We start from the raw sequence: 27,623 nt of genomic DNA, 5'->3' as shown, positions 1-27,623 counted from the left end.
AATCAAATTCAAAACTCTTAAAACCAAGTACACTTGAATCAAACCTTGTATTCTCAAATTCACCTTCCATCTCATTAATTTGCCTCTAGTTTTGACATATAGCCAAATACAATTTGTTCTTCTTGCAAAAGCAAAATGAATATTGTTTCATTATTCATCTCCTCGCAACAACCGTAAACATGATACAGTTGAAAAACACATTCGTAATCATCAACAATGATCTGACAGCTCTCTCAAGAGTTCCACAACTTCATCAGACGATCGAAGGAGATAGCGTGAACTCGATCTTTCCCTTGCAACGGTACAAGAAAAATAATTGTCTGGAGGAAGATCAAGCACGTAAGGACCCTCTTGATCGGTTACCCTAGATTGCAAAACACCTTCTCCTATGGAATAGCTCGTGTTTTGTTCCATATTTGACAATGAACGTTGCCTTCTAAGATGAGATGTCCTGATTGGTGTTGGTACTTGGGGAGAGGAAGGGGTTTTTGAAGGAGGCTCCGGCTCAAAAAAGGTATAAATGTCTTCATCCTGAACCAATTGTGTGTGTTGCAAGTTATTCAATCAATGTTTCATGAGTTCCTTAATCTAGGAATACTTGAGAAGAAAGGATAACAGCTAAAAGTTGGTGATGGAAACACACCTTGGGGAGAAAGTGACCGATACACAGGACATAATCAATGGGTTCCTTCATGCCTTTTTGAAGAACTACTTCTCCGAGGATTCGATCCATTGCAGCACCCTATGTATTCATTCAAGCATAATATGATATATCCTTATTGAATACAACAAGAGGAGCAATCAATACCTCAAAAGCATACCTTTGTAGCACCAAAGCATCTAACTTCAACAGACCGGCTACCTCGTACAACATCAAGAGCTGCGTTCGAGATAGGGCCAGTCCAAAGATGTTGCAATACATCTCGTGCTTGAAGTCTTCCGAACTCCAAATCTGAATATCAAATCATAATAAACCAGCATGTATTCATGTGATCCTCTGTTGTGCTGAATATAAAGTTAATAGTGTAATTACCTGAATATTTATAGTTCCATATAAGTGAAGTTTCTCGGTGCTCGAAATGAGATCGAGGAGTTCTCTCAGTGAAATATTCAAATACATGCTGAAATCATGAGTAAGCATCAGACGCAGAAGAAAATCATTCGGATTGCAAGCATCATAATCCAACTAACCTTGACACTATCCACCCATTCCGTAGTTATACTTTCAGGCATTGTTGTGATCCACTCTCCCTTTGTAGAACGTAAAAACATCCCATTTTCAGCTGCCAACCACAGGCTGTAATCACCAAAATTCTGTAAAGCAAATTTCGAGTTCAGAAACTTCATTTTAAAGCAACAAGCCAAAGTGAAAGGATTTATATTTAGAAAAATATAAGTATACATCATCCAGGACACTTCTTCTGCTTCCACTGAGGACAAGAACAGTTGTCTTTGGATCATCACAAAGCTTTCTCAAAGGTTCGTGTAAACCCGGACGTAACTTGGGCTTCAATTCTTTAATTTGACTGTCCTTCCTCCCAAGGGTTTCCGCTGGCTCAGTTAATGTTGCATTCAGTCCCTGTAACATGGAAGAATGAATACAAAAAATGCAGGTTAAGAGAGGTTTTCCTCTTTTCATGTAATCTTCAGAGATAGAGATAGTTCTTGACATTGTGAAAGGATCGAATACGAAAACTAGCATACCAATATGATAAGCCGGTTATTGCAATGTGTGTAACGCTCAACCGCAACTTCAAACGGAAGTGGCTGTGGAATTTGTCTTGTCCTCAATTTAGATTCAACAATGGTGTCATTAAGTTCACTGCACATACACAAAAAACTTCAGTAAGGTCTTATTTTCAGTCTTCCTCACATTGTAAGGCACCAAACCCACCTTACAAAGGTTGCAGCCCATTCTTGAGATGTGTGGGAAGTTACATGCTTGAAGTTATGGTGGTGGCGTATTTCCCTTTCATCAGCTGGCATGTTCAAAGCATAGCTAATTGAAGAAGCAACTTCAGTGATATTCCATGGATTAACCAAAATGGCTCCAGCACCAAGAGACTGAGCAGCCCCAGCAAACTAGAAAATATGCAGACATTACGAAAATTTAAGCTTTCAAGTTTGAACAATCAGAAAAGCCCTGAACAAATGTATAATCCAAATCCAACAAAGTTTTAAGTACCTCGCTTAGTATAAGGACCCCTTTCTTGGACGCTTGGCAGGCAACGAACTCATAGCTGACAAGGTTCATCCCATCCCTTAAAGATGTCACAAGAGCTACATCTGCATAATTTGTTAATAGCCAAAAGTTTGGACATGCATAAGACAAGTTATCATTTGAAACAAATATAGTGATTCAAATTGGTGTTATATGACACAAAATTCGATACCGGTAACAGCGTACAGAGCACATAATTCGTGAAATTCAAGAGAACAATCCTGTTAAAGAGTAAGGAAAATGCTTTAGAAATCTTCACACGATCCTTCAAAAACAACAGAACGATAAGTTCAAAGAAATGGCCTAAGATTTATATACTAAAGGGTGGAAATGTTAATGATTGTTCATCCAGGACATACAAAAAATCATGCACACAACTGCTCAACACAACAAAATTTGAACTTTTTCTTATCAGGTATGCTAAAATCATGCCAAGACAATTGCTTTCTATCTTAGTGGTTGTTGATTGATCATATTCCTTGTATTGCATTATTTCATCAATATATGCATCCTTAATAAACACAGACATCGTCTACGCATGTGCATGTGCATCCTCACCAATTATTGATTAATAAGAGATGTTTTTTCCAGTAAAACAGATAAAAGATAATAAGGTATAGACAAACCAGATGATGTATTGGTACATCAGTAAGAGTTCCAAATCTTCCATTAATGCGCCCAACAATCTCATGGACGTGGCTTGTAAGCTTTTGATCTATGATATCAAGAAAGTAAACAAGTAAGGTTCATGAAGGAGCCTTGGATTATAAGAAGACTAAATGAAATGAAACAATATTGTGGTAAGGAATAGAAAGAAGATTGAAGGAACATACACTCGGGAACATTAGTCCTGGTAGGGACAGCAATTTGCACGAGAACCACCTTATTACGCCAAATGGGATTTTCCTCAAGGAATTTTTCAAACGCCAAAATCTTCTGTGGTATTCCCTTGATCATATCAAGCCGGTCAACGCCTAACATTACCTGACCATCATTGAAATTAACCATAAGTTGAAAAAGTGTGCTTCCCTTAAATCAAAGAAAAGATTTGAAAATGCCCAATGAATTCCTACCTTTCGGCCGGCAAACCTCTCTTTCAAGTCTTTAATGTGATATTGTACTTCAGGGAGTTCAAGAGCTTTAATGAATCGATCAGAATCAATCCCTATTGGAAACTGAAATTTCAAGACAACAGAAAAAGGTAAATGTGTAAGGGTAAAATGCCTTCCTATAGTCATATGTGATAAGGAAAATTGAAAAGGTAAGTTAAGACATACTGTAGCTACACGAGTCAGCTTTCCTTGGTCCTCAACTCCTTCAGGTGTGCCCTCCAGCCCGAGAATACGAGTACAGGCACTAACAAAATGCCTTCCATAGTCATATGTGTGGAATCTGGAATGTCATAAAAGCAACAACTAAAACATCAATGACCTTGAGAACCGACATTGCAGTTCGAAAGAAGAATCACTCCAGAAATTTAGCAGTACATAAAACTTGGTGAATTCAGATATCCAACCAAGAAATCAACCAGTACACGATTGAATTTTCTTTCTAATAAAACAATGTCAAAAGCACAATGATCTTACCCTATTAAATCAGCAGCAAGAATGGACCTCAGCAGCTCCGACCGAGATGGCAGTGTCCTATGGATTTCAGAAGACGGAAAAGGAGTATGCAGAAACCAACCGACTTTCATTGTACGGTTCCGTTCTTTTAGATACTTGGGAAGAAACATAAGGTGGTAATCATGGCACCAAACCACATCCCCTTCCTCGTAATGTTGTAGAACCACATCGGCAAACAACTGATTGGCTTTCTTATAAGCATCGAACTGAGATTGAAAAGTACGAGTAGTTGCAAGACGGTCTTCTTGCGGAAGTCCAAGATAGTGAAACAGTGGCCACAGTATGTTGTTACAATATCCATTATAATATTGCTGAGCAGTTTCTTCTTCAAGGAATACAGGTATGCACCTCTGCATTCATTATAGCACAAAGTTGAGCATATAAACTTGCTAATTTTTCAAGATTAGTATCATTGAACAAAGAATAGTAGACCTGTTCAGCTAAAGCTTGAGTTAATGACTTTTGTCCTATTTCATCAGGGACATTTAACCCTGCCCAACCAATCCATCTGGTCTCGAATTCCTTCACACCTTCATAACAAAATTAAAATAAAACCATAAGAAAAGCGAAAAGAGAAAATCAATAAGAAAGAGGAATGAGAAGTGATGAGTTTACCAAGAAGTGCACTGACTAGACCTCCTACGCTAATATCAAGTTTCCAAGAATCTTCCCCAAGCCTAATTGCAGAAACTGGCAGCCTATTAGCAACCACCAACAGGCGCAGTTTGGTTGATTGAGGATCATTATGTTCACATCCATCGTACGAAGCCGTTGCTTTAGAAGTGGGTTCTGAAGAGTCTTCACCGTGGAACACACCAGATGAAGTCCCAGAATCAGATTGCTCTAAGGAGTCTTGGGTTGATGATGGTAACTCATCATTAAAAGACTTGGAGAATTTCCGTAACTCCCTTTCTCTAAGAAGTCTTTCCAATCTTGTTCTTGGTCTGCCTGGGATATTACTCTTGTATTTGCTCCCTGGCATGCCGTCAGTTTGCAGCAAAGCCTACGTGAATCAAGAAAACCGATAAGAAATCGAATAAATTTTATAAGGTAGAGAAAAGGGTAGTTTAGAATTACCAGATGGCTCTTGTTATGCAAAATGCACATCTCTTGGGATGCAATCGCCATTGACTTCGGAATGACAAGATCGCTTGCTCGACGAAGAATGCGGATTTTTTTGGGGGGAAACTTAACAGCTAGGACTAAAATTGAAATGCAATATCTATCTCCATATGCAAAAAATCATATTTATAGAGATTCTTCACAGAGTTAGTTATCCATAACCGTTTCTGTTGTTGAAAATGGCCAAAGGCAACAGCCCTTCTCCTCTCTTCTCCTTCTAGGCCATTTTTTTTAATTATTATTATTTTGAAAAAGTACAGACAGATAATACCAAAATTAATTAATTTTTATCAGTAGTGTTTGCTATTAGTATTATTACTTTAAAACTCATGTATTTTTGTTCAGTAAAATTATTACTTAACTTTGCAATATGACTACTCCCTCAATATCTGAAGAACAATTCATAGATGTGCATCATGATCATCCTTAGTATAAGAGTACATAAGAATGTCAGACCATCACTGATAAGTTAACCTAATTGACTAGCCATAGAGGGGACCATTCAGGGTCTACACCAACTACACACCCCTCAACATGCAATTCACTAAGATCATCCTCCATGTTGGGGATTCTGGTATTTTGAAATCCCCTCGTTATATGAGGCCCAACTCCCGAAAGAACATCACCAACTACTGCCAACATCATATGTACAGGGGACATAGTATTGAACGATGTGTACGCCTTAAGTACGAGGTTCAAGAATCAACAAGAAAGAGATTCTGGAGCAATTTTTGGATAGAGGAACACCATATGTAAAGGGTACATAGTATCTAATGTCCACTACATCAAAACATTTTTTAATAGTGGCTTTTTTCGAGTAAACACTATTAATTTTGTATATCTCACGATCTTTACAGGAAAATAACACAAATGGCAAAACTTGAAGCGTTTAAGGGAATATGCCACAATATTCATGTACCTGTAGTGTTGTTTATCGTAAAAACGTCGCAATAGACTGATATGCAATGGTGTTCTTGGGGAAATGTTGCTACAGACGCTCAGTGGCGTTTGTCTAACAAACGCCAGAATAAAATTCATATTTAGTGGCATTTTATTTTGAATCTATGAGCTCTCAATTGGATCTATTTGTTAGTGTGATTTGCATTTAAATGAATTGTTCGATTAGACTATTTGATTTATTGGATAATCTAGTTGGCTAGAGGTAGTCCATAGAGCCTTGGTGTTAAGTCTAATTGTCCATTTTGGACTTTGGTCATAAATCTCCATAAATGGAAGTGGTGCCTTGGTTGTCATCTGGTTAGCATCTTCTCTTGTTGGTGTTGTTCATTCAGTTTCATTATTCCCTAAATGCATTAGCTTCGCTTGCGTTTGTGTTTGTGTTTGAGGGATCACAATGAGAAAAATGATAAAAATTATATCTTGAAGAATATAAAAACACGTCATTATTAAAAAAAGAAACCATAATGGTAAATGTATGTAAAATAGGAGATTAACTCAGATATAGCATGAGCACACCACAATAAAAATTGTTTTTCTCTTAAATCTCATTCATTTCTTAATGGGCTTAACCCATCTAACCACCTCCAAATTTGTTCTCTTCTCCCCCAAGTAAAAGAAAAGAAAATGCACTTCTACCTTCTAACTGCCTTGGACTTTATTACATTTGTTGCAAATTTAATCAATGTACATTTCTGATCTTGAGTCAGTAGGATACTTTGCTCTTCTCCCAGTAAATATATAAACAGGACATTTTGTTCTCTTTTTTTCGATGTTATTTATGGTCAATCAGATTCAACTTCAAGGCTATTATAATCATTGAATATTTATATCTGTACCATATGTACTGGCTTAGCAGATTTGAAGGTAACGCATGAAACAGATAAGAGATATTATGCCTAGTTACTAAAATTATTGTTTGTTTATGGTAGATATTATGTCCAGGGCTAGAAATTGAAGGTAATGTTCGACATTTTTTTTAAATAGTTGTTAATTTTTCTTGTTAACTTGATTTTGAAAACTTACACTTACTTATTTTTTATATAGCTGAAAATGGTCGAAGACGTAAAAATAAAAGACTCATGATGTTGAATGATTTATACCAACATCCTTCTAAGGACTGTGCGAAAGTTTCAAAAAAACGATGTCGACCAATCTATTGGTCAAAAACATGTGTTTTGTTTGGTTAGTTATGGTTGCACACAATGCTACACTTTTACCGATCAATTATAACTCAATTGTAATTTATATGTACTTTGAACACTATTGTGATTTTTAGGATAAACTTAATTTAAAGGTCTCAAACGATTATTTGAAACGAGCGTTACGAAAGAAATTAAGTTATCATAAGAGTTCAAAATAATCTCAACCATAAAGAAAAACTACGAAATTTCCCACATAAAATACTCAAGTATCAATGAAAAGATGCAACTAGATTTTGAAGTTCAAAATAAGATTATTATGCACTTTAAAAAATGATATTATGGTATTATAATATTAATTTTATAAGTAATGCACGTATCAAATTGTATGATCGAGAGCATGTGGGAGTTACTAGCAACAAACAACATAAATTTACTCACACAACTGGATCAAAGAGCTTTGCTCGTATAGCTGACGACGATATATTATTTTTTAATTATTAATTATTCACAAAAAGATTTTAAGTTGGTAGCACACAATAACAAAAAATTATTTTTATTATCTATTATTTTTTCCATGAGAATTAATTTTTATTTTACATTGTAAGAGGTTATGTCCGATAGTAAAGTTGAATAAATAAAGCTCTTCGACATGATACACACAAAAAATACTCTCCTATGACTTTGGAACTGCAGAAATTATGATATACTTATTAGATATAAAATTTGAATTATGTTATATTTATATCATAGTATAACATTTTTATTTTAAGAGTAAATTACAAATTTAGTAATTTAAATATTTTCTCCCTCCTATTTCACTCTATACATTAATTTTTATCACTAAACAATGACATGAACTATTTTATTATTATTTTCATATGACATGCCATATTTTATTAGTATTTCAATATTATATAAAATTTAAAAAAATAAATATGTTAAATTATACCTCCTACTCCTAAATTCTCAAATTATACTTTAAACCCTAAATACCAAATTCTAAACCCACCCCTATCATCACCGAAGGTGATGAAGATCAAATCATTCCCCCAAATCTTAAACCCAAAAATCATACCCAACTCTCATCCTCAATAATCCACCTTCATCAACCACAACAAAGAGTTCATAACCAGTTGTCGTCTGTATTGCCCCCAATACTTATTAATTATTGTTACTAGAGATTTAAATCACAGTTGCGGTCGTGTCTTCCGCGATTATGGACATAGCAGGTGCTATTGCGGCCATAGTAGGTATATCGGAAGACAGTTCTACCGCTATTTCACGGTCGCGGACCGCTATTTAAAACCCTAATTACTACTATCTTCGATGAATCTTTTGGCAGCAGGAGGTTATCGAGGGTTCATTGCAGCTTGTAATTTTGGTGTTCATCTTTAAAGTTTGCTGGGTTGTAAAGTTGGTGTTCATCTTTTATAGTTTATTCGCTTCTTTAAATCATCATCTCGTCTATCACACCCCTCACAAGAAATTTAAGATTCAATATCCAAAATTTCAAATTTGATTTGAATCGAAGCTGGCAGATCCATAAACCACCGTCCATCGGTACCCATCCCACAAGTAAGGTCGTCGATGAGCCACTGTTCGCTAGTAGGAGGGTGAAATTGTTAACAGTGAGGGTGGGTGGGATTATAAATTAAAATTTTTGGTTTGAGGTATAATTTGAGAATTTAGTTTTTGGATCTAAAATTTAAAGGTATAATTTAGAATTTTTAAATTTATTCTTTTACAATTTTATTTGATATTAAAATATTAATATAATATGACATGTCATATGAAAATAATAATAAAGTCAATCATAATTTTGGTTCTTAAAGAATGAATCTTCTAATATAACAAATGTCTTTTTGCAATAAATGAATCTTCTAATACAATAAATGTCTTTTTGCAATAAGTCTCGATTCAAGTCATTTTATGATGTTCTCTTGATCAAAAGGGAACAAGTGTTATATTCCATTCGGATCTCTTCCACAATCGTAACTCCATTGATAAAATCTCCACATATCGTGACCTTCAGAAAATTTTGAAGCCTCTGGAATTCTATATCTTTTGGACTATTATAATCACTTGACGTAATTACTGTTAATCTCTTCATTTACTAAATATGCTATATAAAATTCAAGTCCCAAAACTCTTTAGGTTGATACACAAAAGCAACATGATTATATCCAGTGAAAGACTGCATAAAATTCAAGTCCTACATCTTTTAGTTTGTTCGAAAACTTTAAACTCAACCAAGTCTTTTATAAAATAGTTGTGGGTGATTGAAGAAGAAGACAGGTGGATTATTTTTTTACTTTAATTATGAACTCAAATTTATGTTAATGGGTTAATAGGAGTTAACAATCGAGAGATTAAAATCGAACGAATCGATAATATAAAATATAAAAAATCACAATATCTTTTAAACCGGTACTAAAATCGAATGTACCAAAAACATAATATACCATCTGTATAATTCATCATATAAAATGAAATATCTCTCTTTGACTATTTTTCTTATTCTAAAACTATTGTTCATATTTTTTTAACTTATCGATTCTCCCTTTCATATCTAAAAAATCTCTATCTAGTATTCTTCATCCAAACTATAAGAAAATTATAAGAAAAGAACCGATAAACATCACCAATTCCATTAATGTCATTAACAAAGATAATTTTTTCATCTAAACAGATGTGATTTAATATAAAATTATCGATAGTGAATTAGACCCTCTCTAATTAGAATTAAATTTGCTCATGATCCAACAATGACTGATTCATTAAGCTATTTTATTATTAAAAAAAGATTTTATAAAAATTAAGCCTTAATAATGGAGTATTATTTTATTTATAAAAGTTGGATGGGAAACCATTGAACAGAAGGGAAGATAAGGAAAGAAGAGGGTTTGGGGTGGAAAGGACTTTGGATTATAAAAGGCCGTGTAAGTTTACTTTGCTCATCAGCACTTTCTTCCTCTTAAAACTCCACGGCGCAGATCCGAGGAGTCTGGGGAACGCTCTCTCCCAATCTTAACCCAAAAAGCCTCTAAGGGGCGTTTGGATCAGGTTATGTGTGATTATTAGAGGAATGAAATGTGATTCTCCTGTTTGGTTCGCAAAGATTTCCAACCACTAATAATATGTTATTCCCAATAGTGATATTTTAGGTGTTTATTACAGGGAATGTGATTCATCTTCTCTTAGGTATTATTGTATTATTACATTTTCGACGTTTTAGACTAAAATGCCTTTAATTATTTTTTTCAAAAATATTCTTTTTATGTCGTTGAATAAAAAAAATTCTACTAAGGTTAAATTGTAAATTTATCCTTAAACTAATTTAGATTTATAAAACAAAATCATAATTAGAATTTTATATGAAGTTCATTGGTTAAAATAAAATTTTACCCTTTCATTAAACATATTTATCTTTTTAATTTTATAAAAAAATTATATAAATTTTATGAATTAATTTTTTTAAAGAAAATATGTAAATTAATTATAGTAAAATTATAGTAGAATTTAACTTGTTAACAAATATAAATATATAATAATGACAATTTAATAAAATATATATTTTTAATAATTTTTTATTATTTTAACCTAATCTTATATTTTTACTAAATGAACAAAATACAACAATATAAACTCTTAGTAATGTGTTAAATAATATTATATTTTAATCATATTTCTACCCATAATATTACATTAAACCAAACCAACCTAAAGATCTATCCTTTTTTTCCCCTTTCTCTCTCTTTATTCAACAAATTCACCGTCACGTCGCCAAACACTCGTTTTTTCTGATGCTCTCTTCATCTGCTTGAAGGTTGATTAATTTCTCTCTGTCTTTACGCTTGCTATAGTTTTTCTTTTCTTTGTGTCTTTGTGCCTGTCTGATTGGAGTGGAGTGGGTTACTTTTGATGATTATTGGGTTTAATTTAACTGTTTGGGATCTGAGTTTGATCTGTTTTCTTTGTATGACTTCGGGGTTTTCTTGTTTCTGAGACTGGTTAGTTCATGTCCATGATTTTTTCTTGGTATTTCCTTCTAATTCATGGTTTGAGACCTTAACAACATTGAAGCTTTGCCATGCTATTCTATATTTGCTTGCTAATTGAAAATAAAATTGTTGGATATTGAAGAACACAAGGTAAAACTAAAAATATTTCTTCCTTTTTTTGTATTTTAGAATATAAAGATTTTATTTGTTATTTTGATTATGAACAGATCTTAAATGTCAATATTGTAACTCAAAGCATGTAGGTTGAAATTTTACAATTAGTTCAGTGAGAATTTTTTGTTCTTTGTTCTCATTCTATGCAAATGTAGTAAGTACCGGCCAAACATTAGCATGGTAAAGTGTGTGATTATAGTTTACTCTCAATGTGTTGGATTGATCTTATGTTGATGCTGGTAATCAACAAGTTATGGCATATTTTGGCCTGAGTTAAAATCTGTAATTATTGTCACTGTTCAAATGGATTAGGCTGTATGACCGAGCATTATGATGTTCTACAATTTTTGTACAAAGGCCTTTCACACTGTCCGTGATTGACTGTTGATTATCCAAACACCTATATAAATCTGTAATTTTGATTAGTTTTTGCTTCTTTGACTGGAATATGATGACTTATCCATTAACTACCCAGAAGTGTGAGTGATGAATATTTGTTTTGGAGATGATGGCTTCAGTATGTTCTTATTTATTAATGTTCAATAATTTGGTGATTAATTATGCGGTAGAAATTTCTGTGCACTCCGTTTTGTGAGTTTCGGTGGGGTGGCCAAAGTGGGGTCATCTTTCTCCTGATCCTTGATCGGAAATCAATGTTGTGCATCTTCTTCATCTGGCCTGCAAGCTGGGCTTATCTGTTACATCTTTCTCAATATCTACATGCATTATCCTTTAATGCAGTGAAATTTTATATTGTACTTGATATGTGTTTTTGTTGTTTGTATATCATGTAACATCTTGATTTCTTTATTGGTATCCTGTTGTATCCTTAAAGCTATAATATGTATCTCAAGGTTGGCTAGAATTTGTTTAACAAGTTTTTCACTCTTCTCTTTCCTCTGCGGTCATGGCAGGTTTGGCACCCGAAGGATCCCAATTTGATGTTCATCAATATGATCAGAAAATGACCGAGTTATAAGTTTCTTAGTTTGTTGACCTCCGACTTTCCTCGTCACATGTTTTTCCCATTTAAGATAAAAATGTTAGGAAAAAGAAGAAGGAGAAAAGATATTTTTCAATTTACAATTTGGCGATATGTCACAGACTCCAAACGGATGGAGATGAATTTTTCACTTCTTATGACGAAGTTTATGACAGTTTTGATGCAATGGGACTTCAGGAGAATCTTCTAAGGGGTATCTATGCATATGGTATGTAGTAATTTGGAATTAGAAATTTCTTTTGGAATTATAGCCTGATGTTTGTTTAGACTTATGTTTTATTTTTTTCTAAGTTATGCTGAATCCAGATTCTTTCTTCCAAACATTTTCTAGGGGTTTGAGAAGCCCTCTGCGATTCAGCAAAGAGGAATTGTTCCCTTCTGCAAAGGTCTTGATGTAATACAGCAGGCACAGTCTGGAACTGGGAAGACAGCAACTTTCTGCTCCGGAATTTTGCAGCAGCTTGACTATGGTATAGTCCAATGCCAGGCTCTGGTTTTAGCACCCACTAGGGAGTTGGCTCAACAGATTGAGAAGGTGATGCGGGCGCTGGGTGATTACCTCGGTGTGAAGGTACATGCTTGTGTAGGTGGGACAAGTGTACAAGAGGATCAGCGCATTCTCCAAAGTGGTGTTCATGTTGTTGTTGGTACTTCCGGACGTGTCTTTGATATGTTGAGAAGGTAATCACTTCGTCCCGATTATATTAAGATGTTTGTCTTGGATGAGGCTGATGAAATGCTTTGGAATGGTTTTAAGGATCAGGTTTGTTATCTATGTAACAATTATTTTGAGTTTTGCAATCTTTGGTTTTTGATATTTTTTTCTCATATAATGTTGTCATGTCTGTCAGATATACGACATCTTCCAGCTTCTTCCAGGAATGATTCAGGCTGGGGTATTTTCTGCTACAATGCCGCCCGAAGCCCTTGAGATAACTCGGAAGTTCATGAATAAACCTGTCAGAATTTTGGTTAAGCGTGATGAGCTAACCCCGGAGGGTATCAAGCAGTTTTATGTGAATGTTGAGAACGAAGAATGGAAACTCGAAACACTCTGCATCTCTACAAGACCCCAGCCATTACCCAAAGCGTCATTTTCGTGAATACAAGGCACAAGGTTGACTGGCTAACCGACACGATGCGAAGTCGAGACTACACAGTTTCTGCCACCCATGGAGACATGGACCAGAATACTCGTGATGTCATCATGCGTGAATTCCGTTCTGGTTCTTCTCGTGTTCTCATCACTACTGATCTCTTGGCCCGTGGTATTGACGTGCAGCAATCCTCTCTTGTCATAAACTATGATCTGCCCACACAACCAGAGAACTACCTCCACCGAATCGGATGAAGTGGAAGGTTTGGAAGAAAAGGTGTGTCCATTAACTTTGTGATTCTAGACGATGAGAGATTGCTGTTTGATATCCAGAAGTTCTACAATGTAATCTTTGAGGAGTTGCCATCGAATGTCGCCGACCTCCTTTGATGAGATTACATTTTCGAAGATAATCGAGGCCAGTGTTTTTACTGTTTTTCAAGTCTGATTAAACGTTCTCCTTTTCTTCTTTGTTTACTTTTTTGTTTTCCTATTTAGCTTTATAAGTTAAATGTTCTTGAACATATTTTCCCATTTAATTACGTGTTTTGCACAATTGCTCCATAAAAGATTATCTACTTTTCTTCACTGTTCTACTGTTGATTTATGCTATGTTTTAGCTTGAATCTTTTAGTAGATATGGAATTGTCCATCAATGAGATTCGAATATATTTTGAATGTCATGATCCGGAAAGAAATGTTTTTCTGATAGAAAACGACTAGGCGAAGATTTTAGCCAAGACCATGGTCTGTTATGGATCGATTCCTGGCCTTGCCTCACGTGGTGACTTTGGAAGACGAGGTGATGTTGGAGGAGACCGATTTCACCACATTGAACCTTACGATGCGACGGAGAAGACCAACTTCACCACATCCAAGTTTAGTGGTACTGCTGAACAAGATCGTGATCCTCTTCTTTACAAGAGACAATGTAATGAAGACAGCTAAACTCTTGGCAAAGCTTGTGGATGATAGGAGGTTGAAAGGGGCATATGGCCCGGTGTTCTAGTGGACAAGCCACTGAAGATGGGGTTCAATATCTATGGAAAAGCTAAAAGATGGTAAATTTGTTTATGAAAGATTGTTACAACGATCGTGGTTTAGGCTGACAAAATGAAAACAATTGGTGTTGTGGGGCACCCTGAGGGCGAAAATCAGAGGACTCGATCTCTGCCAATCCTTTTGAGCGAAACTAGCATGGGGGATAATTTATGGTAGAGAACACGTTGACATAAGGATGTTTAATACAACATGATCTCCCTGTCTCTCTGAATCTCCATTTATGAGAGAAAATACCACCTTATAACATGAAAAGCTTCCTTCGAGTGTGGACCATCTATTGGGTCTCATGAAAGCTTCCTTCTTTATGGGTTGTGCCCAAGGCTTCAGCAAATGGTTTTTTGGCCCAATATCCCATGTGGATAAATTATTTGACCCAATAAACCATTTGGAATCTACGACATTTGCTACAGTAAAAGATAAACTTGTCACGTTGAAGTGACGAATTTGCTTGAAAATATATTTTTAATGAACTCATATATGTGGATCTCATGTGGACCAATATTTTAATATTTTTAATTGGACTCATCACGTCGAGGTGACAAGTAGAGAATTTAATTTTTTTATATTAATTACATAATTTAAAGAATGTTTTTTATTTTAAAAAAAGTAAACTCGTCACGTTGAGGTGACGAGTTTGCCTTGAATTTTAAAAAAGCTAGTTGTTTGTAGCTGTTGCATAACGGGCTTTTGCAACAATCATATTACAACAGTCAACAAGGAACTCATTACCTCAAGGTATCAAGTTTCTATGAGATTTTTGAAAAAACTAGTTGTTTATGACCGTTGAGGTTGGGGTTATAAATGGGGGTTTGAGATTTAGGTTTTTTATTGTGTTTTGTTAAGAAAAAAATTCTAATATTTTGAAATTTTCCGAAAAATGTCTACATGTGATGAAATGCTACACCTTGGGCTATCCATACTTATTCGCTCGAGCTTGGTGTGAAAGAAGAACATATTGTTCTTCAACGAGAAATGACTCTTAGAGATCCACATCAACGGATTATTATATATTTGCAATAATTTGGGCTATATCCAACAATATTTTTGGGTGGTTTTAAGGTGAACCCGACATTAATTACAACTCTAATTGAATGTTTGAGGCCAAAGACACATAATTTCCATTTTTCGAGTGGTGAAGTGGCAATCACGTTGGAAGATGTCAATTACCGACTCGATATTTTGGTTAATGGTGCGGTGTTAGTGAGACACAATAGTTTCGGCTAATTTGAAATTGTTCACCAAGTTTTGGGAAAGATGTCACCATCAGAGGTCTTAGAGGGGTATCAGATACGTATCACTTGGTTGGAGTTTGAATTTCATGTGACTAACGACTCTACCGAGGCTAAGGTGTTTTTTTAATATTTATTTTTAATTAATATTTTTTAAAATTATATTTGAGTTAACGTGATGAGTTTCAACGATTAATTTTTTTTAAAAGTTCAAAAGCTACTCGTTGCACAACAAATATATTTTTTTAAATTCAAGGAAAACTCGTCTCCGCAACGTGACGAGATTTGTAAGATTTTTTTATAAATTAAATTAATTAGTAAATATAAAAATTAAATTATCAATAGACTCGTCACCTCAACGTCAAGAGTCCCGATAAAAATTTTAAAATATTAACCCACTTGAAGCCCAAAACTTGAGACTAATAAAAAATATTTTCAAGTAAACTCGTCACCTCGAAGTGATGAGTTTACCCTTTACTGTAACAAATATCGTAGATTCCAAATTAAAATCTTTGTTAATATATTGGGACAAATAATTTACCTGCCTGGATATAAGGTAAAATCCCTCCACAAATGCCCCATTGTTTCCTCTTCCCATGGGAGAGGTTTGGGTTTAAATTACTGTATAGGTATTGGGGTTTTTTTTAATAGACTCCAGTAATCCAAAAAATTAAAGAATATTCTTAGAGAATTCGAAATGATTCGTCTACTTTTCCACCATAAAACATCTTTTGCTGCAACACTCGAAAGTTCAGGGGAGTTGCTTGTTTTTCATTCAAGCTTGATATATGGTTGTGAAATGATATTCACAATTTGTTGAAATCTCTTTAATTGAATAAACTAACTTACAGCATAGTTGGCACCAGTGTTGGTCTTCTAGTAAGCAAGAGTTATCGTCCCAAACCAATCTCTTACTTTTGTGTCAGTTTGAAGATTGTTTTAACATTTTAAAGTGGAGTGGATTGCCCGTTGAAGTATTAGATGAAGGAGAAGGCAGTTCAAACCCCCCCCCCCCCCCGCCCCCCCGCCCCGCAAAAAAAATTGCAGATGATGATCCTAAAATCACAGTGATCCTGAACTTTCATCTTTCAAATGTCAACTCCACTTCAATATCCAACCGCACTTAGGACCAGATTCTGGCAGTATGTTACATAGTCCATTCTGGAGATCGAAAGTGTATATCTATACTTCCAAACAACACAATTAAAATTTCGCTCGGTCCATCCACTACATGCTCAGCTTTGGCGATAATGGTAATCCAAAAGTTACTCAGACAACCTGGATGAGGCACTAGAGGAAAAAATCAGCACCAGTGTGGCAGTGTCAACAACCACCTTAGAGCCAGTAGCCAACAAGTAGATATTTTCCCTATTAAAACATCTGCACCCACATCAACCACCTGCACATCACTGTTCCATGTTCCATTGTCCATTACCTATCTTGGAGATGGATTTTGACTGATAAAAAAAAGGATGACCAGATTATCAAGCTATATATATCAGTATCCACTCTAAAGGGTTTCATTTATTGTTCTCAAACTAACTCAAATGGTATACCTTTTTCAGGTTGCCTATGCCTCTCTAATGCCCTTTCCTCAAACCCTAGCTTTCTCCTGGTTTCCCAATAGCAGTTGATGAACAGGAAGACAAAGCCTCAAGTATCCCAGCAACTCCAAAAGGTTATAGCTTAGTATTAGATTAATTCATATATAGCTCAATCAACTTCATCAATATTACGAAAAGTAGCAATTCAAGAAAGTGGAGTAATTTGTAAAACATTTTCAGTCAAGAGATGAATGATTTCATCTCAAGTTCGCTCAAGGAATACAAAAACCTAAGGCAAAGACCTACCTTAGATAACATGGAAGATGGAAATGATACGTTTAAATTCTTTGAAGATGTTGAGAAGGAAGAAAGCAAAAAACAACTGCGAATGCAAAGACCATTAAACAAACACAAATGAACAACGTTAAGAAAGATATCTGCATTTGTGGAAGCTTGTTTGACACCCCTTGATAAATGATATTTCACTGGCTTGCTTATTCATCTATGAAAACAAATGCCCGCGGTCGAGTGGGAAGTACACCAGACATCAAAACTTTGTGCTATATATTGGATAAAAAATTTTATATACAAGACAAACAATCAAGAAAAGGGATTATCTTAAAATTACAAAAACCAAACCAAAGCACATATCCATTCTAATAGAATGACAATCATCACACAATAGCATCTTGAGCTTAAACAATCCAAGAACTCTCAAAATGAATACAATGTTACCAACTTAAAACACTGTTTTGACACATTACTGGGAATCCACCAGATTGAAGCACTAAACAAAAATATGGCATATTGGATTACTGCTAGAGTTCAAGTACCAGCGTTAGGCAAAGCAGCCATAAATGAATTGTATGAAGATTCCAAGTCAAAGTGTAGCTGCCTGGCTTGCTGCTCTGTTAACTCATCTGCAGCCCCCATCTTAGACAACCTTGAGATCCATTCCTTCATCTTTATCTTCCCCTCAAAATCAGGTGGCAAAATACCAAGCTTATTGAGTGATGCGAAGAGGTCAGACAACAAAGGATACACTTGATCAACTGCCACCATATTGAGTTTCAATGAATCCATGGCAGTAATAAAATTCTGCACACATTCGGCCACAATAGCAGCAGAAGTAGTTGCAGAGGCAGCTGCCGCAGGACAATGCTCCACAGTGGCAGGCACACCGGAAGTCACTAGACGATTTATAGCAGATGGGCAGTCCATTTTATATGTATCAGCGAAGCGCTCAATGCTGGGGACGTTATCTTTGAGAGTAGAGGCCAAGGTTTTGAAATGGGCAATAAGCTTTTGGCACTCAGTCTCATATTCAGATAATGAAATAATATCCCTCACATAAGCCTTCTCGAGTTTCTCTGTTGCCTTGATAATGGCATACAGCTCTGCAAAGTTCTCATACATTTCTCTTTCGCGCTTGTCGTTCCATACCTTAACCTCCATGTAGGCAAGACTCGGTATGTTACTAATACTGAAAAAAAAGGTCAATTTGGGATCGAATGAAAAAGGGTTTCTGTGTTTGAGGTTTGGAGGGATGGAGAAGAGAACGGGACACGCGCGCAAAGAGAACTAAACTTTATTCACTGCAAAACAATTGAATCAGAAACTAATTATATTGCTATCCAATTTATCAGTAATAAACATTCTTTTTCCCCAGTATAACACCTAAATCCAACCAAAATCGAGCCCACCGAAGAAAAAGAAAAACATGGACTTTAACACATCTTCATCATTAAAAACGGAAAACATAAAAAACTTATTTAATTCTCATCTGCTTTCTATGCAAACAACAAAGGCGGTAAAAGAACATACGAAACGGATGATCAAGATAGAAAGAAAACGAAGAAACCCTTACCTTAATTCATCCCAAAACGATATAAAAGCCCCAAGGAAATTGATTCAAAGTTCTCACAGATGAAATTATACGAAAAGAAAAAAAATTGCTTTCTATAATAATAATAATAATAATAAGGGTAAAGTATACAAATGGTCACTAAAATTTTCAAATGCTTACATTTAGGTCCCTAAACTTTAAAAACATGAAATACAGTCACCAAACATTTAGTTCGTTTGCAATATGATCCCGACGTAACGGCCGTTTCACTATCGTTAGGATAAATTATATAAATGGTCACTGAACTTTTCAAGCTCTTGTATTTAGGCTCCCAACTTTTAAAACTTACAACACAATCATCAATTACATTCTAAACCCCAAATTCCAAAATACTTCAATTAAATTCTAAACCTCAAATTCTAAAATACTTCAATTACATGCCCAACCCCAAATTCATAATCCATTCTCAAAATCTACCATAACAAATTGAACTTGAAGCAACAACCCTAAACCCTCAAAACATAATCGTTTCAAAAAATTTAACTAACTATAAGTGAATAATAAGTTAAGGGACCAAAATGTAAGGGCCTGAAAAGTTCAATGACCATTTATATAATTTACAATAACGGAAGTGAAACGGCCGTTACGTCGGGGACCATATTGCAAACGAACTAAATGTTTGATGACTTTATTACAAATTTTTAAAGTTAGAAGACCTAAATGCAAGTATTTAAAAAGTTCAATGACCATTTGTATACTTTATCCTAATAATAATAATAATAATAATTTAGAGGTGTGGGGGAAGGTAGGAGATTGGAATGACTTGCGATGGAAATATACAAAGGTAATGAAACGCGGAATATATTAAAAATTAAATTATAAGATTAATCATTTTGGTGTAAGTTTCAGTAAAACAGTTTCATATAAGTTGAATTTGAAAAATATAATATTTAATTATTATTTTTATTTAACGGATATACAATTACTAAGATTAAATGTCTAAATATATAATGTTAAAAAGGTTAAACTACATCAATAATAATTAATATTTGAGTAAATCTTTATTTTTACTACTAAAATTTGAAAAATTACAAATTGATCAATAAAATACTAAATGAAACTAAAACTAAATGTTAAGTATGATTTCCGAAAAAATTGTTGGAATACTAAATATGTAATTTACCCAATTTTTTAGCCCTAGGCAAGTGCCCTGATTGCCTAGGCTCAACAACTAGAAATGCTTATCGAGCAAGTCAATCGCGAGTTGGACAGTGCTTAACTCATTCTCGTTAAAAATTTTATTGCTCGGCTCAACTCGTTACTCGTTAAGCTCATTAATTTTTTAGTCATTAAGCTCATTAAAATTTTGCTCAACTCTTACTCGTTAATTTTTTTTGCTAAACTCGTACTTGTTAAGCTCGTTACTCATCTTGTTGCTCGTTAAACTCACCAAAGTTTTTTTATCTTAGTTTTAACTATATGTAAAATCTACTAATACTATATAAAACTTAATATAAACATAAATTGATAAATTTAACAAAATAAATTATCAAAAGAGTGTATGAAACACATTGAAAGTCTAAACTCCAAAATAACAAGTTACAAATACATTAAAACAATAATTAGGATTTAATTTTTAGGTATTGTAAAATAATAATTATTAATTAATAATTTAGTATTTTTTATTAAAATTAATAGGTTAGTCATTTATCATTTGTTAGTAAATTAGTAATTTTTAATGAAATAATTTTTTAAGATAACTAATAAAACATTAACTAGCTGCTCTCGAATTTATTGAGTCGAGTTGAATTTTACTCAACTCAATTCGTTAAGGTCTCGAGTCGAATCTACCTAAATTGAGTTTTTATCGAGTTACTGTCACTTCAGATTTCCTGAGACCTCTTCCAGCTTACCAAGACAATAGAAATTAAGGTAATCAACTATAACTTCGCATTTCCTGAAAGACCTCTTTTAGCTTGCCAAGACAATTGAAATTAATGTAATCTACAAGTTTTAGCGGCTAATTATTACTTTTGAAACTTTAATGAACGTAAATTTAATCAAACATTAATAGTCATTTGTGTAGTTTAGCCTTTAAATTTTATATATTTACTGTGTTACGTCAGCAATTCATTAAAAGTTTAACGATAATTAATTATTATTGACCACATCTTAATTAAAAAAATGAAAATGGTCAAATATTACATTTTTAATGATTTAAAAGTTACTTTTGCCCCTCTAGTATATTAAATTTATCATTTTCGTCCATATGATTTTTTTCTGCATCAATTTAACTCTCAAAAGTCCATTTTGACCAACAAAACCATTAATCTTTTGCGTTAATCAATGCCAATAATTTTCAGATGAGTCAATATTATTGACTTCACTTGATGACGACGTGACATTTATAAAAAATAAATAATTAAATATTTACTAAATACAACGATTAGAAAAAACTTAAAAAATTTGCCCCAATCCCTTAATCTCACTGAAATAAATAATTAAATTTTTTGAATTTGTTTTAATTGTTGTGTTTAATAAATATTTTAATCTAATCTATTAATCCACAAACGCAGAAGACTTATAATTTTATTTGTTAAAACGATCAACGGACTTCAAGGGCTAGGATGAATACCATAAACAACTTCGAGTGCTAAATTGAGGCAAAAAATCATATGGGAAAAAAATGATAAATTGGGTCTACTGCAACGACAAAAGTAGTCCTTAAGCCTTGTTTAAATTTAGTGAAAAAAGTATACGTAAGGTCGAATACCTAATATTATATTTATTGAGACTCAACTTAAAATTAATGGTTTATTTTTTTTAGAGTCGCTACTAACTTTTTGAATAGGTAAGGTAGGATACCTAAAATTACCTTTCTTATCGAATCTCCGTATTATCAAAAATTCATGTTAAAGAGCTCGAGAGTCAATTATGTGTGGATAACGATAAACATCTTACATCGCCTTTTTGATACCAACACGGTTACAAATTGTCTTAATAATAAAAATTAAAGGTTATTAGCTATAATCTGTAAACATAAGGTAAAAAAAAGTCACAAGAAACACACATAAAAATTAGAATTAATACTAGAAATATGAATATACAAACCTTAAAAGGCCCAAATATGGAAAATAAAAAATAAATAAGATAGTTTAAATACTAAATAAAATAAAATAAATTCAAAAAAAACTTTTATTATATTGAAATAAAATGGAAAGAAAATAAAATCTAAAAATAAATTAATCGTACTAAAGAAAAACAAAAGGTTGAAACAAATTGGGGAAAAATAACATGATCGAAACAAATTTAAAATATAAATATAAATAAAATGGAAATAAATCCAAATTAATTGAGAAAATAAATGCATCAAATGAAATTAGACGTCAATGAAAGGGAAAAAAATAATAAATTAAAGTGGCAAGAGACAGGTTTTAAGTAAATTAAAAAAGTTAAATTGTAATTAAAATTGAGGTTACTAATTAAAGTAAATAAAATTTAAAAAATCAATTCTATATTAAAACAAACTCTCAAAAAGCTCTCTTCTTATCTACCGATGGTTTTCATCAAGAAACCTCAAGGAATGCTAGATTTAAGAAGATCTATTCGATAGCCTTTTCCTTGTTCATCTATTTTATCTCATTCGATAGATGAATTTTCAAATAAGACAAGGTCGAGGTAGACCGAAAAGCACAAAAATATAAGCAAAATAAAAAAAATAAAATAGAGAAATACCTTCAGCCAAAATTTATCTTTTATTACCTTTATTCTTCGAATTACGATGCTTTCTATTAATTAAAAAAATACAATGCTTTGTATAACTCCTCTCTATTTTTTTTGTTCTTTTATTGATGTTTAAGCTGACGAGTTGCGAAAGCTACAACTTTACCCTCCTATATTAACTCTCATCCAAGACCATTTAATGATGCATCACTGAAAACTATGAAATCCTTACCCGACTCTGGTTGAGTTACCACTAGAGCCTAAGTTAGGATGGTCTTTAACTGGTCGAAGCTCTTATGCCACTTCTCATCCCATATAAAGGGAACTCCTTTCTGAAGCAATTTGGTCAACGGGACAACTATAAGAAGCCTTGAATTAACTGACTATAATACTCCACTAGACCTAGGAAACTCTGCACCTCTGACACGTTCTTAGGTGGCTCTCACTTAATAATGGCCTGAATCTTTTGAGGGTTGACTCGGATTCCATCTGCTGACATGACATGACCTAGGAATTAAACCTATAGCATCCAAAACTTGCACTTACCAAATTTGGTATACAACTTTCGGTCTTGAAATGTCTGTAGGAGAATGCGGAGGTGTTGGTCATGTTCTTCATCTGATCGAGAGTACACTAGAATGTGGTCTATGAATACCACCATGAACCGATCTAGGTATAGGTGAAAGACTTGGTTCATCAGGTCCATGAATGTCTCTGGGGACGTTGGTGAGTCTAAATAACATTTCCAGTAACTCATAATGATAGTACATTGTCCTAAAATATGTTTTCGTTACATCGACATCCTTGACTTTTAATTGATAATAACCTAACCGCAAGTCGATTTTAGAGATCACACTTGCTCCCCTCAGCTAATCAAAAAGGTCATCTATCCTATGGAATGGATAACAATTCTTGATGGTTAGCTTGTTTAACTGCCTATAGTCGACGCACAACCTCATCGACATATACTTCTTCTTAAAAAAAGATCGGCGTTCCCCACAGTGATATGCTTGGTCGAATGAAGCCATTTTCTATCAAATTTTGAATTTAGGCCTTTAACTTCTTCAGTTCTGTTGGTGCCATGCGGTAGGGAGCATTGGACGCCGTAACTATACCCGACACTACCTCGATACCAAACTCTAATTCATGGTCAGGTGGCAAACCAGAAAATTCTTCTAGGAACACATCGAGGAAATCTCGCATTGCTCAAATATCCTCAAGTGTTGGAACTGAAATTCGGGTATAGATCACATGAGAAAAGAATGCCTCACATCCCTATTCGATCTTCGTTGATATTTTATATCTCACACGATCCTTAACTGGCCCGACTTGTCACTAGTCATTACCAACTTGGTACCATCATTAGCTTTGACCTTAAGTTACTTGGTTTTACACTTCAAACTGGCGTCATGCTCGGATAACCAATCCATACCTCGAATCATGTCAAACTCTCAAAAGGGTAACTTCATCAAGTTTTCTAAAAGGATTTGTCCCTAGATTTTTATCGGGCATCACCGATGAATCTTATTTACTAGGATACTAGACCCAGGGGGATCGACACTCAAACTCCTACCTCTAAGTTTTTTGTTGGGATTTCTATTTATTGGACTAAGTCAGAATAAATGTAGGAATGGGTGGAGCCGGCGTCTATCAATTTGGTAACTGGAATGAAAAATACTGTAAAGATACATGATATCATGTTTGTTACATCGCACTTCTCTCAGGCTCTCACTACATACTATCTAGAGGCTACCCTCGACTCTACTATACTGCACAAACGCAATGCTATAATCTCTCACTGGCCCTCATTCTCTCTACATAAATAGAATGGATCTCTGAGTTGATGATGGAGTTGCTCCGTGTACTCCCAGAAGGTCTCGAATAAAATGGTCCAAGGTTCCACAACTAAAGCAACCCCTCATACCTTGTTAGCATATCCCTAGATGCATTTTTTGGCATTGAGCGCAAATTGTATGAGCGAAGACTCTCACTCAATCACTGGCACTCATTTTGAAGATTAATATTAGGGTCTCCTCCTAGGCCTAAACCTACCCCTAAGATCCAAACTCTCACCAGCTCTCATCGATTATGGTATTGTGGTCTCCATAAACCTTGATTATCTCTAGACGTCTTAGCCAAACTCTACGATGACCTTGTTGGCTCAAAAGCTCTCCTAGATTATCCCACCACCTTGCTTGACTGTTGAGCCCTCTTACTTAGGAGCCTCTCGGTCTCCTTTTTCTAGCGGGAAAACTCAACGGAGACCCTGAGATGGTCGGCTGCAAGGTGTGATAAGATGTCAAGGTGAAGACCCTGTCGGAACCTCCGATAGTGGTGGTCCTCTATTGAAACCAACTTTAGAGCATATCTACTCAAACTTAAGAACTTTCGTTGATACTCTATTACTAATTGATCCCCCTAAGCTAAGTGTAGGAACTGCTCCCTCATATCATCAGTATGAGCATTTCCTATGTATTTTTGTTAGAACCTGGATAAGAACTGCTCCCACGATGGTCTCTCTGGATCCAATGCCATATGTATTGTCTCTTACCAATCTATAGCATCACCCTTGAGTAGGGTGGTGACGTACTCGAGCTTACCATCAGGGGTAAGGTGCAACTGTCGAAAAGTACGAAGGGTCTCCCTAAGCCACTAATCTGCTACTATGAGATTGTTGTCCCTTGAACTATGGAAGTGTATGATATCGTATCTATGGATCCTCTCTACTGGGGACTTATGGGCACTACGGTAGGCTGGGTTGGAGGTACTAGTGGGGAAGGTGGTGTCGCTGAGGCGTTGGGTATGGCTTTAACTATCTGCCTAAGGGATGAGGTAAGGTCGCTAAAGAAGGTCACCTCACTGACCCTCACATATATTAGTATGCCATACTAATATGTATCTGGGATGAACTCGTCACCAGTGTCGGCTACTAACGAGGCATTACTCTTGTCTCTACCGTCTTGACTATACGATGGGCCATTTGCCATGGGTTTTTATAAAATTAGAAATAAAAAGGTTATTATCATCATTTCAATCTTTAAAATACTCTTGACTCTCTAGAAATATGCACATACATAGACGCTAAATGATTCTAACCTACGGGTCCTAGGAATGATTAAACCTGACGCACTGATACGACTAAATGTAACACCCTAATTCAGTTCAACCCGAAGATCGATGGATCACAATATCACACGAGACCACTAAAGTGGATAACGTAGAAATATTCTCTTTTTTAAATCTACTGTAAAACATCATATAAAATTCATCTAAGGTAAAATAAAATAGAAATGTAATACTCATAGTTTAAAAAAATATGAGGGAGCTCCCAAATCATCCAAAATAAATACACCAAGTTTAAATCAAAATAGAGTTATGACTAAATACAAAAGGGGTCTACAATAGTACATGCCCTCTAATATAAATCAAGATGCACATCATACCTGGTCACGTAGAACTACTCGAGTACTTGAGTGTACATTAGAACTCAAATCTTGTCGGACAGAACAAAAGCCCTAATCATGCTTACTATGCGAAATAATACCAAATCATATATCATGCAACACATTGTTGAGGATAAACGAACAACATTTTAATAGCACCTAAACAATCGAAGCATTGCAAGATATACATTTTTAATTATATGGGGGTAATTTAGTAATTTCACATCATTAGGTAATTCAACCTAGAAATATTAAATTAAGTTTACCAATATTCATTATTAATCCTTAATTAGTGACATGGAAAATTCAAGATTAATCAAACATCAAATAGGAACCTAATTAAACATTTTTTTCTAGGGACTAAAACATAAACTTTTTAAAACATGAAAATAAACCAAAAATATGAAATTTAAGGTTTCATTATGAAATTATTATCATTATTGTGTTATAGAAACAATTTCAACAAAATCCAAGTTAAAACCGATATTTAATTGCAAAATCATGTTTTTGGACCTAACTCAATAGATTTTAAAGTTTAAGAACCATCTAATGACTTAGGGAACACTTTAGGTATTTAATGAATGCAATTTTACCAAATTGCATTGAGAAAACAATGAAGGTATCGATTCTTTTTCACGGGGTATTGATCATTTGCAAAATAGTGGGTTTAGGATCGATCCTTTAAGGGATGGATCGATCATTTGCCTGAAGGGATTGATCCTTTTGAGCAAATGATCGATCCTTTTTCTGGAAAAGGCAGAAATTGCATACTAACATGCATGATCATGCATCCAATTGGTCATGGAATCGATCCTAATGTCTATGAACTTGCTTGGACACCCTTAAACCACTAAAAACATGTCATAATACATATGTGGAATACTTCATAACATCATTTAACATAACATACAAGTATTTAGAATTCGAAGTCAAATTTTGCATATAAAGTCAAATTAAACACAAGTTACCTAACCATTTTGTTCATTATTGGTTGTTTCATGCATTTTAAGGGCCTAACGTGCTTAGGGGGTGTTTGTTTTTGCAGAGGTAAAAGATATGCAGTTTGCGGACCACATCTTCATGCATCTGCAACAGAAGAGGTGGACCAAAAGTCTGCAGTCTACAAGAAGAAGACTATTTGTTTTTTAACGTCTGCAGACTGCTAAAATAAACTGAAATATAAATAAACTGATTTTTAAACTATACTCAAATAACCATTTTTTCTATTAATTTTTTAAAAATTATAAAATGTCATTAAATTTAATGAATTATTACAAAATAGTCACTATAATGTTGTAATAAATTATAAAAGTTCGATAATATAATAATTATTTTATAGTATTTAGATAAATTGATTAATAATTTTATAATCTTTTAATAAATTTAATAAATATTTTATAATTTTTTAAACTTTATTAACGAAAATGATCAT

The 27,623-nt window shown here is 34.2% G+C and overlaps 2 protein-coding genes and 1 pseudogene across 5 annotated transcripts; 1 reads left to right on the top strand and 2 right to left on the bottom strand.

The window, feature by feature from the left end:
* Nucleotides 1-210: 210 nt before the first annotated feature.
* Nucleotides 211-4,974, bottom strand: LOC120135684 (alpha,alpha-trehalose-phosphate synthase [UDP-forming] 1-like). The gene is made up of 18 exons (XM_039151915.1): nt 4,924-4,974; nt 4,462-4,849; nt 4,279-4,376; nt 3,808-4,196; nt 3,499-3,613; nt 3,295-3,396; nt 3,055-3,205; nt 2,848-2,936; nt 2,394-2,442; nt 2,186-2,286; nt 1,895-2,082; nt 1,705-1,822; nt 1,403-1,579; nt 1,192-1,314; nt 1,034-1,121; nt 822-952; nt 644-742; nt 211-531 (listed from the first exon to the last, which is right to left on the bottom strand). Exons 1-18 carry the CDS (start codon nt 4,972-4,974, stop codon nt 211-213), a joined length of 2,778 nt encoding a protein of 925 aa, XP_039007846.1.
* Nucleotides 4,975-11,648: 6,674 nt separating this feature from the next.
* Nucleotides 11,649-13,905, top strand: LOC120135722 (annotated as a pseudogene).
* Nucleotides 13,906-17,611: 3,706 nt separating this feature from the next.
* LOC120135564 (vacuolar protein sorting-associated protein 28 homolog 1-like) lies at nt 17,612-19,131 on the bottom strand. 4 transcript variants are annotated; one of them, XM_039151837.1, is made up of 4 exons: nt 19,047-19,131; nt 18,013-18,774; nt 17,831-17,873; nt 17,612-17,739 (listed from the first exon to the last, which is right to left on the bottom strand). In XM_039151837.1, exons 2-3 carry the CDS (start codon nt 18,632-18,634, stop codon nt 17,854-17,856), a joined length of 642 nt encoding a protein of 213 aa, XP_039007768.1. In that variant the 5' UTR covers nt 18,635-18,774; nt 19,047-19,131; the 3' UTR covers nt 17,612-17,739; nt 17,831-17,853. The 4 variants fall into 4 exon arrangements, with proteins under 4 accessions (XP_039007768.1, XP_039007767.1, XP_039007766.1 ...); XM_039151835.1 differs by having other exon boundaries at nt 17,653-17,739; nt 17,831-17,917; XM_039151836.1 differs by lacking the exon at nt 17,831-17,873 and having other exon boundaries at nt 17,622-17,739.
* Between the last annotated feature and the right edge of the window lie 8,492 nt (nt 19,132-27,623).

The sequence above is a fragment of the Hibiscus syriacus genome, unplaced genomic scaffold (genome assembly GCF_006381635.1).
Source record: "Hibiscus syriacus cultivar Baekdansim isolate YM2019G1 unplaced genomic scaffold, ASM638163v2 tig00110610_pilon, whole genome shotgun sequence".
Taxonomy (NCBI): Eukaryota; Viridiplantae; Streptophyta; class Magnoliopsida; order Malvales; family Malvaceae; genus Hibiscus; species Hibiscus syriacus.
Note: the sequence above shows the minus strand (reverse complement) of the source record. Positions and strands in the feature narration are given on the sequence as shown.